This window comes from Aquarana catesbeiana, linkage group LG12, assembly GCF_042186555.1.
Source record: "Aquarana catesbeiana isolate 2022-GZ linkage group LG12, ASM4218655v1, whole genome shotgun sequence".
NCBI lineage: Eukaryota > Metazoa > Chordata > Amphibia > Anura > Ranidae > Aquarana > Aquarana catesbeiana.
This window is the reverse complement of record NC_133335.1, coordinates 107,825,635-107,839,869: the sequence shown is the minus strand read 5'-3', so window position 1 is coordinate 107,839,869 and position 14,235 is coordinate 107,825,635. Positions and strand designations below refer to the sequence as shown.

General features: G+C 46.8%; 1 protein-coding gene across 3 annotated transcripts in view; it reads right to left on the bottom strand.

The window, feature by feature from the left end:
- MRPL45 (mitochondrial ribosomal protein L45) overlaps positions 1-14,235 on the bottom strand; it is a 216,766-nt gene that overhangs the window by 197,153 nt on the left and 5,378 nt on the right. The window contains exons 2-3 of one of the 3 annotated variants that reach the window (XM_073608270.1): positions 1,763-1,972; positions 1,061-1,192 (exon numbers count right to left, since the gene is read on the bottom strand). The exons of 1 other annotated variant lie outside the window; for it this stretch is intronic. In XM_073608270.1, the coding sequence (XP_073464371.1) occupies positions 1,061-1,108 (48 nt within the window). In that variant the 5' untranslated portion in view covers positions 1,109-1,192; positions 1,763-1,972. The remainder of the gene's footprint in view (positions 1-1,060; positions 1,193-1,762; positions 1,973-14,235) is intronic. One more of the 3 variants, XM_073608269.1, reaches the window with a different exon arrangement.

Genomic DNA, 14,235 nt, shown 5'->3' with positions numbered 1-14,235 from the left:
CATTTTCAGCACCACGAATGAATTTTGTGGAGTCATAAAAATAGCATGATTGAGGCAAATTAGAAAGCACTGTGGGTGTTATTTACAGAAGTAAAATCCACTTTGCACTCCAAGTGCACTTAAAACTGCACTGAAACTGCACTTGTAGTGCAAAGTGGATTTGCCTTTAGTAAATAACCCCCATTGTCACTGTAAACACCAACTTTTACTCAAAAACTGCTTTTGATCATTAAAATAAGAAGCCACACATTGTAGAGTAGAAATCTTTTTACTCAAAGCACATTCACATGTACGTATAGAAAAGTGTTTTTGAACAAACATCTTTGGTGCATAACATTATTTTTTGTCACATTAATTAGAAATAGCCTTTTTTGGTTAAACAGACATGTTTCAAACATAACATACAGAATTTAGGAACTTACAAAGTTCAACTTTGACAAAGTGAAGGCAATATCAGACATTAGTATGTCCAAAATGTGTTAATATTGCCTTCATCAAATGGGGTGATGTCACCCCTTTAAAAGCCAAATTTTGAAGATGCACACAAATTGGGATTCAAAATGGGTATTTCCCTCCTGATCCCATGCCTAATGTCAACATGTGCTAGCTCCCATCATGGGGGATCAATAGACGTGTTTTGGGAGTGCAACCCCTTCCTCTCAGCTACTTTAGTAGTGAGGAAGGGGTTGCACCCACAAAACGCATACATTGATATCCCCTGACGACAGATAGCACATGTTGACACACTGTGCGCATCTTCAAAATTTGGCTTTTAAAATACTTTAAAACTTCCTTTTTTTTTTTTTTTCTTGTGTATTGTGGGTTTTAAAAAAAAAAAAAAAAAAAAAGTGTAAAATTTTTGTGTCTTTTATATTCTGCCTAAAACATCGATGTTTTGCTTTATATTTTCAAAATCGCGATTGCACCCCATTCTCTCCCCGCTGAGGATCTGGGCACTTTCACTGGTGAAATGAGATTCTTCTTCCACAACACACACACCGTGTATTATAAATATGCAGGAACAGATCTCTTACCTGAAGCTATGGTCTCAGACACTCACCTGTTGTGGTGACAATTTCGCCGACTTCCAAAACCTCTCCCTCCTCATCCTCTGCTTGTGTTTTGGTGACTTCCCCTCCTTTTGGAGGTGGGGGATCCCTGGTGTCCTCAGATGTCCTGAGTTTTTTCTCCCCTATGTGAATAAAAATAAAAGGTATACTTAGCACACGGATATTGGCAGAAATAGGAATATGAAACATTGCTTGGAAGTGTCGTACAATTGTCTGTTTTGGCAGAGTTCCAAGCTGAAGATATTTTTATTTCATTTCCAAAGCTGGAATATTTACCTTTTTTTGTTCAATTTTCACACATGGTGACACCCCCTATAGTATCCACTAGAGAACCTGTGTTGGACACCCTAAAAAGTTGGATTCTGGTGTCCCACACTAGTGCTCCTGCGTCCAGATGTGTAAACAGCTGCTAAGTGTCCTCTCCTCACACTGAAGCAAGTTTCCATTTCATTCTAGTTACAAACCCATCTAGACAAACAAACTTATTTTAAGACAAATAGGCATGAACAAATGTAGTTAACCTGTATCTGCCTAAAACATCTTATAAGTGGGCGAACAAACAATGTTTCCTACGACCGATTACTGTGCCCATGAACATGAAAGTTGCCATTTTAAAATGTACAACAGTAAAGAAAAGCACATGGAGCAGCACGAACGTTGAATAGAATAGGAACACATGACAAAATACTTACTTTTTTTGCAGCACTCGATTCTCCTGTACTGATCCTGCTCCCTCAATTTGAGGTCTGACCAGGGTTTCCTCTCCTTGGATCGCTGTACCCCAAAATTCCTGTGCAGACTCTTCACAACTTTAAACATGATCTTGGCCTCTCTCACATTTGGGTTTGGGTAAGGTCCATGCTTCCCATCATAGTCGGCCCTCTTCAAGATTTCCACCATCTCTATAAAAAAGGACATAACTGAGGCCTTCAATCTCTTCCGGGATCATGAGGTTCGGGGCTCCGGCCTTTTGTCTTTGCTGCTCTCCACTGCATGCACATGTTGTCTATCTGCCATGTTCTCTCCCACTGCGTCGAAAGACAAGGGGCAGGGAATACACTAGAAAGAACGTCAGGGGCGGCCGGGGTTTCATGCATGCGCAGTGTATACAAAGCGGAACACGCGTGCGTCGTACATATGATCTGTGAGCGGGGGACGACGTAACAGAAGTGACGATCGTTATAACGAAGGTACAATTTTAAGTTGGTGCATCAGTGGCCTATACTGCTTCTAGATTGAGGCCTATATTGGGTCAAGATTAGGAGTTTCGCCTGACATTAGGGTTTGTCTTGTGTTGTGTCTTACAGAGAAAATAGATCTATTCAACAATGAGGACTTTATCCCCATATTCATTGATAAGTACAGGGAGCTGCCCTGTCTGTGGCAGGTAAACCACCCCTTTTATAACAATAAACCAAAGAGGAAGGCAGCGCTGGATCAGTTGCTGGAATTTGTGAAGCCAGTGATCCCCACGGCAGACATCACCTATTTGAAGGCCCTAATTGGTGGCATGAGGAGCACTTATAATAGGGAGCGCAAGAAGTTCCAGGATTCCCCGAGATCAGGAGCTGCAGCAGATGACATTTATGTACCCAGTCTGTGGTACTATGACAGACTGCATTTTCTGGCAGGCCAGGCCAAACCCAGGCCAGCACTCTCCAGTCTTCCTTCAAGGCTTCCTTCCCCCCCCAGCTGAGGCTTCCGATGAAAACCTGGGCCTTCCAGGCAGCCACATGTGGAGGAGCCCAGCTTGAGTCAGGTATAGCATTCTTCAAAATATTTCTGGTTGTCAAATTAATGATGTTAAATATATGTTAGTTTTGATAACTAAATTTCTGATTTCCCAAAGTTTTACATATCAATAGACAGTAGTGGCCACAAATGATTGGGACAGGAATGAAAAATGCTGGGGTCAGAATTATAGTCTTTTCTATTTATTTAATTTGCAAGTCATGAGCTGAAAATTGTGTGTGATTTATGAACAAAAAACTAAAACTATGTCCCTTTTTCATACACAGGAAAGTTTCAGCCAGGAGGAGACCGTGGAAAGTGGCAGCCAGGAGGTGGCGGGGGTAAGTGGCAGCCAGGAGGTGGCCGGGCCCAGTAGCCTGCCCCAATCCCAGGTCCCTCCCCTCAGCCTTCCACAGAAAAGTGCCAGGAAAATGAGTAACCTGAAGGAGGCAGCAATTGGCCTATTTCTGAAGGCTACTGCGGCCCTCAGAACCCCCCCAGTGTTCAAGAAGACTATGCCTACATGACAGCCCACAAAATACTGGAAATGGAGGAGGGCCAACGCCTCTTATGCGAGGAAGTGATCTTGCAAGCCCTAAATAAGGGGTTGAGGGAAAAACTCACAAGCCAAAGCAACATTTGCGAGTTGAACCATGGTCCTCCTCCTCCTGCCACACCAGAGCCACAGCCTGGAAGGAAGCTTGTAAGGAAGACCAGAGAGTGATGGCCTGGGTTCAGTCTGGTCTGACAAAAGACGCAGGCTGTGGTCAGACCACAGCCTGGGGACAGATATGTCATCTGCTGCTGTTCCTGATCTCTTGTAGTCCTGGACCGGATTGTGCTCACTATTATATGGACTCCTCAGGCCACCAAATTTGACTGTAAAATTATTTATGTCTGCCCTGGGGTACAAAGGCTTTGCAAATTTCAGCAGCTTCTCTGGCGTTGCCTTCCTCTTTATTTTGTTATGACCCATGACCCAAATTTTGTTTATTTTTCAGAAATACTTGCCTATGTGTTTTACTTCAAAAAGGACAGTTTGTTTGCGAGTAGGCAGGTACATTTCAAAAATACAAGGTCAAACAAGGGACCCCAACCTCCTTGAGGTAAAAAAAATACAAGATAATAACGGTGTTGTGGTAACTTGACACACAAAACGAGAAATATTATGGAGCACTAGAAAAAAAAAAAAAAAAAAATGCAGATCTTGATTAAAAAAAATAAATAAAGTATTATGGAGATCTGACGAAAAAAAAAAAAACACGAAGTTACTTAGCGGTAACGTTTTTTCCAGGAGTCTTTCAGGACAGCACACGAGAGACCTCAGCTCCTCCCCTCTTAGGAAACACCGCCTCCACCAGACTTTTACGTCGCCCCTTCCCTTTAGCCCGTCAGTTTTTACACGAGAACCTCCGGCCAGTCTAGGGAGACATAAGAATACATCATAACAACATTTATATTCCTGATGCTCTCACGTCCTAGTGGCAAAACAATATCTGGGTGGGTACCGGTGCTGTCCTGAAAGACTCCTGGAAAAAACGTTACCGGTAAGTAACTTCGATTTTCCCTCTTTCGTCTTTCAGGACAGCACACTTGAAAGGATAAGCGAGCACTTACACTAGGGTGGGACTACTGCATGCAGAACCTTTCGCCCAAAAGCCTGGTCCTGGGCAGACAATAGGTCCAGTCTGTAATGCTTAACGAAAGTCTTAAAACTTGACCACATTGCTGCTCTGCAGATCTTATCGGGTGTAGCACCAGCCCACTCTGCTTGTGATGTTGCCATAGCCCTAGTGGAATAAGCCCTAATACCTTCTGGGACTTCCACCTCCTTTGCTATATAGGCCTGACCAATAGCGAATCTTAGCCATCTGGCTATAGTGTGTCTAGAGGCTTTGGAACCCACCCTTGCCCCTGAAAAAGGAACAAAAAAAGGAGTCAGATTTCTTAAACTGCTCCGTAACCTCCAGGTACCTTAATGCACATCTTCTGACATCTAACTTGTGGAAGACTTGCTCCTGTTCCCTCACAGGATTTGAACAAAAGGTGGGTAAACAAATTTCCTGGCTTCTATGAAACTCCGAAACCACCTTTGGAAAAAAGGCCGGATCGGTTTTAAAAATAATCCTATCCGGAAAAACTTGAAAGAAAGGTGCCTTCCTAGAGAGGGCTTGTAGCTCACTAACCCTCCTTGCAGTAGTGATGGCTACTAAGAAAACCGTCTTGAGGGTTAAAAACTTCACCGTACAAGACTCAATAGGTTCAAAAGGACCCTCTGTATGGGCCTGTAGTACTAAGGATAAGTCCCATACCGGAAAAGGGCGAGAGCCGACTGGTCTCTGCCTTCTTAAAGCTCTAAAGAATCTGGATATCCAGGGATTCACTGCTAGCTGTTGTTCAAGGAATACACTTAAAGCCGACACCTGACTCTTAAGGGTAATGAGTGCCAATCCCTTATCTGCCCCACTCTGTAGGAACTCTAGCACTGCTACTGGACTGCGAACATTAAAGGAGCTCTCTGCGCACCAGGAACTGAATTTCTTCCAGACCTTCAAATAGATTCTGCGCGTCTCCTCTTTTCTGGAATTCAGAACAGTTGTTATCAGTCCTTCGGAAAACCCCTTACTTCTCAGCAAGTCCTCTTCAGTAGCCAAGCAGCCAGATTCCACCTCTCCACCTGAGGGCAGCAGACTGGACCTTGATAGAGCAGATCCTCCCTGACTGGAAGAATCCAGGGTGGTTCCACCGCCAGTTTCCTTAGGACCGAGAACCATGGCCTCCTGGGCCAGTGTGGAGCTATCTGGATCAGGGTTGTGTCCTCTAACTGGAATTTTCTCAAGACAGCAGGCAACAGAACCGGAGGGGGGGGGAAGGCATAGCATTTGGTAAAATGCTAGCTCTGAGACAGAGCATCCACCCCTATCGCCCCGTCCCAGCGGTTTAGGGAGAAAAATAGAGGGGCCTTCGTGTTTTCCCCTGAAGTGAAAAGGTCCACACATGGGATCCCCCACTTTTCGATAATCATCTTGTAAATGATCTGATTTAGGACCCAATCGCCTTCCTTCAACTTCCTCCGGCTGAGGAAGTCTGCTCTCTGGTTTAACTCCACTTTCAGGTGAACCGCCGATAATGAGAGTAGCGTGACCTCGGCCCAACTGAAAATTATCTCCGCCAGACCCCAAAGGGAACTGCTCCTGGTGCCCCCCTGTCGGTTTACATAAGCAACCGCTGAGGAATTGTCTGAACGGATCTGTACATGATGTCCCCGGAGATCCTGTTGGAAAGCTCTGAGAGCCAGAAAAATGGCCCTTAGTTCTCTCCAGTTCGAGGACTGTACTGCGTCCTCGACCCCCCAGGAACCTTGTGCCAGACTCGTCCCCAGGTGTGCGCCCCAACCGGTGCCACTTGCATCCGGTGTCACAATTTTGGACACAGGCAGAACCCACTCCAGGCCCTGCGATAGGTTTGCTGCCTTTCTCCACTACCACAGGGACCTCTTCACTTGTACAGGAATGAAGACTGCCGAGTCCAAGGACTTCTGAGTGTGGTCCCAAACTTTCAGAATGAACCACTGTAAAGGGCAGAAGTGCACTCCTGCCCACCTTACTGCTGGGAGAACAGCTGTCAGCAACCCCAAGGCTGACATGGCCCTTCTTATGGTGATTTGGTGATTGCCCTGCAGAACTGCCAAGGCTCTATCTATTTTGGCAATTTTCTCTTCAGGAAGAAAAATTCTCCGTTGGATTGAGTCCAAGATGTAACCTAGGAATGTAATCCTCTGGGATGGAACCAGGCTGGACTTCTCCAAGTTCAGGAGCCATCCCAGATGTTCCAGTATACCTCTCGCTACTTGCAGATCCTGGACCAGCTGCTCTGGGGAGGGAGAAAAAAAAGGAGCAGGTCTTCCAGGTATGCGACTACCGAAATTCCCCGAAGGCACATAAACACCATAACTTCCGCCAAAACTTTGGTGAATATTCAGGGCGAAGAGGAGAGCCCAAAGGGGAGGGCCTGGAACTGAAGATGCACTACTCCCTCCCCGGACCTTACCGCCAGCCTGAGGAACTTCTGACTGTCCTCTGCAATCGGAATGTGCAGATAGGCGTCCCTTAGATCTATGGACGCCATATGTAGCAATTCGGAGGGAGTAGTGTTTTTACAGAGAAAATTTAATCCATCCGAAACCTCTTGTAGGAGATTGATAGGTTCAGGGGCTTTAAGTTCAGGATGAGCCTGAATTTCCCTGAAGGCTTCCGAACCACAAAGATGTGGGAGTAGCAACCCCTGCCAATTTCTCCGGATGGGACACGTGATATCACATCCTGCCGCTCTAGATCCTCCAGTGAGGCTATTAGTGCCGCTGCCTTCTCCGCACACTTTGGCAAGTTCATAACCAGCCGCCTGTGTGGGGGGGGGGACTTGAGAATTCTAGTCTGTAACCCCTCCTTACGATCCCCAGAATAAACCGATTGGAGGTAACTGACTCCCACTGTGGGAGGAAGGCCCCCAGTCTTCCTCCCACTGGGGTTAGCCTGTCACTGGGACTTTCGGGGCTGTTCAGGAGGGCGAAAAATCGCTCCCCCGCGCCCTCTACCCTTGTTGGTCCAGACTCTTTTCTGAGACTCTGCTCTAGGAAAATTAAACTTCCTTTGCGAGCGAGTCTTCTTTCTAGGCTGTTCCCCCAACTTTCTCTTCAAAGGGAAGGCCTTCTTTTTATCGGCCATTCGATCAAGAACCGCTTCCAGATCCGGACCGAACAGCAAGTCCCCAGTGAAAGGGACCCCGCAAAGTTTTATTTTTGAAGCGTTGTCCCCCTGCCAGGTCTTTAACCAAAGGGCTCTCCTGGCTGAGTTGGCCAAGGCAGAAGATCTAGCAGACATGCGGACCGACTCCGCCGAGGCGTCAGCAATGTATGCGATTCCCTTCAAGAGCATTGGGAAGGAGGAGTTGTCTCCTTAGCAGTTCCGGCTTCAATATGAGCTTTTATATGTGTTAGCCAGTGCTCCATGTTACGTGCCACCACTGTGACGGCCATGGCCGGCTTAAGGTTGCCTAAAGAGGAATCCCAGGATTTTCTAAGTAGAGAATCCATCCGTTTGTCAATGGGATCTGTTAACACCCCCATATCTTCAAACGCCAAGTCTGTCTTTCTGGATACCTGAGAGAAGGCTGCATCCAGTTTAGGTGACTTGTTCCATACAGCAGCTTCATCCTCTGAAAAAGGGAATCTGCGTTTTAATGCTCTGGAAAAGAAAGGTTTCCTTTCTGGGTCTCGCCATTCTCTTTTAATGGTATCTACTAGGACCTCATGCACCGGAAAATTGCAAGTTAGACTTACCGGTAACTTGTTTTCCAATAGGCTTTCAGGACAGCACCCGAGAGATCATGGCTCCTCCTCCCACAGGAAACACCTCATCAATTAAGTCTTTAAATTGGAATCCTCCACGTTGCCTCATCAGTTGTTTGTAGAGAACTCCAGCCCCAGCTGCAACACATAAGCGACAGTTATATCATAGTATTACAGCATTAGCATAAAAAAAGGGCGGGTTACTGCTGTCCTGAAAGCCTATTGGAAAACAAGTTACCGGTAAGTCTAACTTGCAATTTTCCAAAACGTCTTTCAGGACAGCACCCGAGAGGATAATCGAGACTTACTCCATTTAGGGTGGGACAACAGCCTGTAAGACTTTCCTTCCAAAAGCCTGGTCCCCAGCCGTCATGAGATCTAACCTATAATGACGGGCAAAGGTTGTCAGACTTGTCCAAGTAGCTGCCTTACAGATTTGTTCGGGGGTGGCGCCAGCTTTTTCTGCCCAACTCACCGCCGAAGCTCTTGTAGAATGAGCCCGGACATTTAATGGACTCTCTTGACCTGTAAGGGAATAGGCTTCTGAGATAGCCATTCTCAACCATCTGGCAATGGTTCCTCTAGAAGCTTGTCTTCCTTTTTTATTACCGGAAAATAAAACAAACAGAGCATCTGAACATCTAAAGTCTTTAGTGTTTTCCAAGTAACTCAAGACTGCTCTTTTAACATCCAGGGTATGGAATTCTTCTTCCTTCTTACCCGATGGATTAGAACAAAAGGTAGGAAGTATTATTTCCTGAGTTCGATTCTGGATCTAAGCGACCTTCGGCAAAAAATTAGAATCCGTCTTCAGAACAATTCGGTCTGAAAAAATGGAAAAGAAAGGCTCCCTGATTGATAAGGCTTGCAGCTCACTAACTCTTCGAGCTGTTGTAACAGCCACTAAAAACACTGTTTTCAAAGTAATCAATTTCAGGGAGGCTAAATTAATGGGTTCAAAAGGTTCCTTGGTCAGGGCCTGTAGAACAAACGATAAGTCCCATGCTGGACAGCTTTTGATTACCACTGGTCTAGACCGGTAAGAGCTTTGAAGAATCTTATTACTAAAGGTTCTGATGAAATGGATTTTTCCAGGAATACCCCCAGCGCAGCAACTTGAACTTTGAGGGTGCTGACCGCTAAGCCCTTGTCCGCCCCTTCTTGCAGAAACTCAAGCACAGAAGAAATTTGTTTCGGAGATCTGTCAGATGCTGTGCACCAGGAGTTGAAGATTTTCCAGACTTTGGAATAGATTGCTCTTGTAACCTTCTTTCTACTGGATAGGAGGGTAGCTACCAACCTATTCGAGAAACCTTTCCTCTTCAAGAGCTGCTCCTCAGTAGCCAGGCCGTGAGCTTTAGTTTTGCTACTTCCTGGTAAAACAGAGGACCTTGTAACAGAAGGTCTTTTCTTAACGGAAGGTGCCAGTAAGGTTCTTGTTGCATCTGAAGAAGGGATGAAAACCAAGGCCTTTTTGGCCAGAAAGGAGTGATGAGGATCACTGTTGTCTCCTCCTTCCTGATTTTTGCTATGACCCGAGGGATAAGCTGAAACGGGGGGAATGCGTAACAGAGGTGAAACTTCCAATCTTGAGCCAGAGCATCCACTCCCAGTGATGCCTCGTTCTTGTTCAGGGAGAAGAAGCGAGACATTTGCGAGTTTTCCTGGGTGGCAAAGAGATCCACTCTTGGGCGCCCCCATTTTTGCACTATTAACTGGAAGACTTCTGGATTCAATTGCCACTCTGCCTCTAAAATCTGGTTCCTGCTTAGGAAGTCCGCTACTCTGTTTAGGGTCCCTTTTAAATGGACCGCGGATAAGGATAGAGTATGGAGCTCTGCCCAACTCAGAATGCCTTTTGCCAAGCTCTGCAGAACTTTGCTTCTGGTTCCCCCCTGTCTGTTTATGTAAGCCACCGCCGTGGCGTTGTCTGACAGGATCTGAGTATGTTGCCCCTGGACTTCCTTCGTAAAGGCCATTTCTATAGCTTTTAGTTCCCTCCAATTTGAGGACCTCAGCGCATCTCTTGTGTCCCACAAGCCCTGAGCCCACCGGCCGCTCATATGAGCCCCCCAACCCCAGGAACTGGCATCCGTTGTCAACCTCACCTGAGTTGGGTAGGACCATAACAGCCCCTCTGAGTACCTTGTCTGGTTCTTCCACCACCACAGACTTCTTTTCACTGAAGTAGGGATCCTCACTAATGAATCTAGTGAATCCTGCTGGTGATTCCAGGTTTTTAACAGGAAACTTTGCAGAGGTCTGAAATGGAGCTTTGCCCACTGGATGGCCGGAATGGAAGAGGTCAGGGTTCCCAATGCTGACATAACCTTCCTGATGGACAGAACTTGATTGGACTGTAGCAATGACACCACTTGTACCAATTTTTCCTGTTTTTCCTCTGGAAGAAAAATTTTTTGTTCTAAAGAGTTGATACGGAAACCCAGGAACAACACTTCCTGTGAGGGAATCAGATTTGATTTTTGAAGGTTTAAAATCCACCCCATGGATTCTAGATGAACCCGGGCTCTGAGCAAGTTCTCTTGAAGACCTTCTCTGGTCTGGGCAAAAAACAGCAGGTCGTCCAGATAAGGAATAACTGAGATCCCCTCTAGACGCAGAGGCGCCAGAGCTTCGGCCATTATTTTCGTGAAGACCCTTGGGGATGATGACAGACCAAACGGGAGTGCTCTGAATTGCAGATGTACCACCTTCTTCCCTTCTTTCAGTGCTAACCTCAGATATTTCTGCGACCTGGCGGCAATAGGAATGTGGAGGTAGGCATCTTGTAAATCTATAGATGTCATATAGCACCCTTGATACAGGAGGTTTCTTACTGAAAATATTGAATCCATCCGAAACCTTCTGTATTCTACCGATTTGTTCAGCATTTTGAGATTCAGGATAAGACGGAACTTTCCTGAAGGTTTCTGAACCAGAAAGACATGTGAGTAGAACCCCTGGAAGAACTCCCCCGCTGAGACCGGAACAATGACTCTCTGATTTTTCAGTTCCTGAATTAGGGACTTCATAGCGAGAGCCTTGACTGCGTCCCTTGGGACGTTTGTCACCAGGAATCTTCTTGGAGGTTCTTCCGTAAATTCTATCACATACCCCTGGGAGAGCATCTTTACAACGAATTGATTTGAGGAAATGGCTCTCCACTGAGGAAGAAACTCCTGGAGTCTTCCCCCGACCTTGACGGAGTCATTGTGGTTTTGCGGAGGCCGCAGGAGGATTGAAGAGCACTCCACCCCTACCTTTGGGCTTCTGAGAAGACCATGACTTCCTCTTGCCCTGCATTTTTCCTTCCTGCTGACTCTTTTGGGGCCGAAAGAAACGCTTACGGGTTTGCACCTGTTTCTTCTTAACCGGAAACGACTTTTTCTTATCTGCCGTGCGGTCAAGAATGGACTCTAGCTCTGAACCGAATAGCAGATCACCTGCAAACGGAATACCACACAATCTATTTTTAGATGCCGGATCCCCTGGCCACGTCTTCAGCCATAAGGCCCTTCTGGCAGAATTTGTTAAAGCTGCTGACCTTGCTGACATGCGGATAGATTCCGCAGACGCATCCGCAATATATGATATTGCTGCCGACAGGGTTGAAAAAGAGTCTAGAATCTCCTGTTTTGAGGAATCTGCTATGACATGGGCTTTCAACTGGTTAACCCAGTGATCCAAGTTCCTTGCAACACAGGTTGTTGCCATTGCTGGTTTCAGATTGTGCATTACTGACTGCCAGGTTCTTTTAAGAAGCAGGTCCATCCTTTTGTCCATGGGCTCCTTCAGAGTGCCCATATCCTCAAAGGCGAGGTCCGTAGACTTAGAGACCTGAGAAAAGGCCGAGTCCAGTTTTGGAACCTTATTCCATATAGAATCTGGATTTTCTTCAAATGGAAATCTTTTCTTGTGAGCCCGGGAAAAGAAAGGCTTTTTCTCAGGTTCCAGCCACTCTTTTTTAATCATATCAGTGATAACCGAATGGACTGGAAAAGAACGGCCTTTTGAATCTCCTAAACCAGCATACATGCGGTCATGCAGGGAGAGTTCCTTCTTTTCCTCTTCTATCCCCAAAGTGGCATGGATTACTTTCAGGAGTCCTCCCACCTCTTTTAGTGACAATTTATATTTAGAAGCGGTATCTGATTCATTTTCCTCCTCCTCAGAATCTGTATCATCTGGAGCGAGGGAAACGGACCCTTGAGAAGCGTCCTGGGATATCGGACCCCCAAAAATTATTTGAGAACCACTCTGGGGTTCTGAAGATGGCTGCGGAACCAGAGGATCCCTAGAGGGACCTGGCTCCTCTCTTAGGTTTGACCTAAAAGCTTGAAAGGTGGCCCGGAGCTCATCCTTTATTGTTGACACTAAGTCGCCACAAACGGATGGAGTCTCCTCTCTGACCAATTTTGTAATGCACTCTGCACAAAGCGTTTTGGTCCAAGCATCGCTTAATTTTTCTTTGCAGACAGGGCAACTTTTCTTAACTGGTTGGGCAGAACCTTTGGCCTGGACAAACAGAAAAGAGACATAGAACCACGCTTAAAAGGCTGTAAAACAGCGCAAATAATACACCCAGGTGCACTAAGGAAGAAATATCTCGTTTTCCATGTGCCCAGCAAGCCACCACCACCTAATCCCCTGTTGTAGGGCAGATATACTAAATCTAGCCACTGCAACATACCTTCTGAAGAGGGGGTAAGATCCTGTGCTGACATGCGGATAGGTGGGGGAGGGTGGGTGGTGGGGGAAGGGGGGGAAAAGGTGAGTAACCCCCCCACAGGAGAAAACAGCCCAGGGTAATAGAGGACACAGTCCCTTACCTTAGCCTTGCTGGCGCCTTGGCTTGCCCCCTTATCCGCTGCATCGCTATCCATAGCTGTCTGCGGGGCGTGGTGAAACGACCGGTTCCAGATTCGAAAACGCCGCTGCGCTGACCTGGAACCGGAAATAAAGGCGCCAGGTGACCCTGCCCTCTCCCACTGCGCTTTGCGCCCGGAAATGACGCACGCGCCGACCCGGAAGTGCTGCCTCCTCCCTTACAGGACGTGGCTGAAGCGCTCTTCTGCCACCAGCAACATGGCGGCCACCACCGCTCATCCCTCATGTAGAAGGGAACATAGGACGGCCGCCCGTCAGGCTTAAAAATTTTGGAGGCAGCACCCCCAGACGTACAGGCTCTCCCCGAGCACGGGAGAGGGAGCCCACGGGACCGTCCATGTAAGAGGCAAGTGGGAGGCTCACTCTCCTAGCCTAAAAAAAACTTAACAGGTGAGAACCTGTCTCCCCCAGGATAAACCTGAGAGATCATGGCTCCCACCAGAGGTGTTCCTCCAGCTGGAGGAAACAAAAAACTGATGAGGCAACGTGGAGGATTCCAATTTAAAGACTTAATTGATGAGGTGTTTCCTGTGGGAGGAGGAGCCATGATCTCTCGGGTGCTGTCCTGAAAGACGTTTTGGAAAGACCCTTTTCTTCTGCTCTCCAAGACCCACGTACATTCGGTCATGTAGAGACAGAGATTTTCTCTCCTCCTGGATACCTAGGGTGGTGTGGATTGCTCCCAAGAGCTCCTCCACCTCCTCCAAGGAGAGTTTATATCGGGAGGTTCTGGAGGACTCGCCATCCACCTTCTCTCCATCTGATTCGCTTGAGGAATGTGAGGATGCACCCACCAATTCATCCTCTAAAGCCTCTCTGGAAACCCCCGGTAACTCCTCACTGACTGAGGGACCTGAAGGACCAGGTGCGACATCTTGCTGTGCTGGCAGAGGACCTGCTGGGGGCTGTATAGGCTGAAAATTTTCAAACAATGTTTTGAAAGATTGAAAAGTGCTGGAAAGCTCTTTAACAGAAGCTGCCAGGTCAGAGCTCTGTTCCATAGAGTGTTCCTTAACTAAGTCTTCAATGCATTTTTTGCACAAGACCTTCCCCCAGGACTCTCCCAAAGTACTTCTACATGATGGGCACTTTCTTTTGGACACATGTAAGGGCTTGGTCTTTTCCGCAGGTTTGTCCTGTAATGACAAAAACAGGCGTCGGCATCAGCAACAGTCTTTTAAAAACAAAGAACCAAGTGAC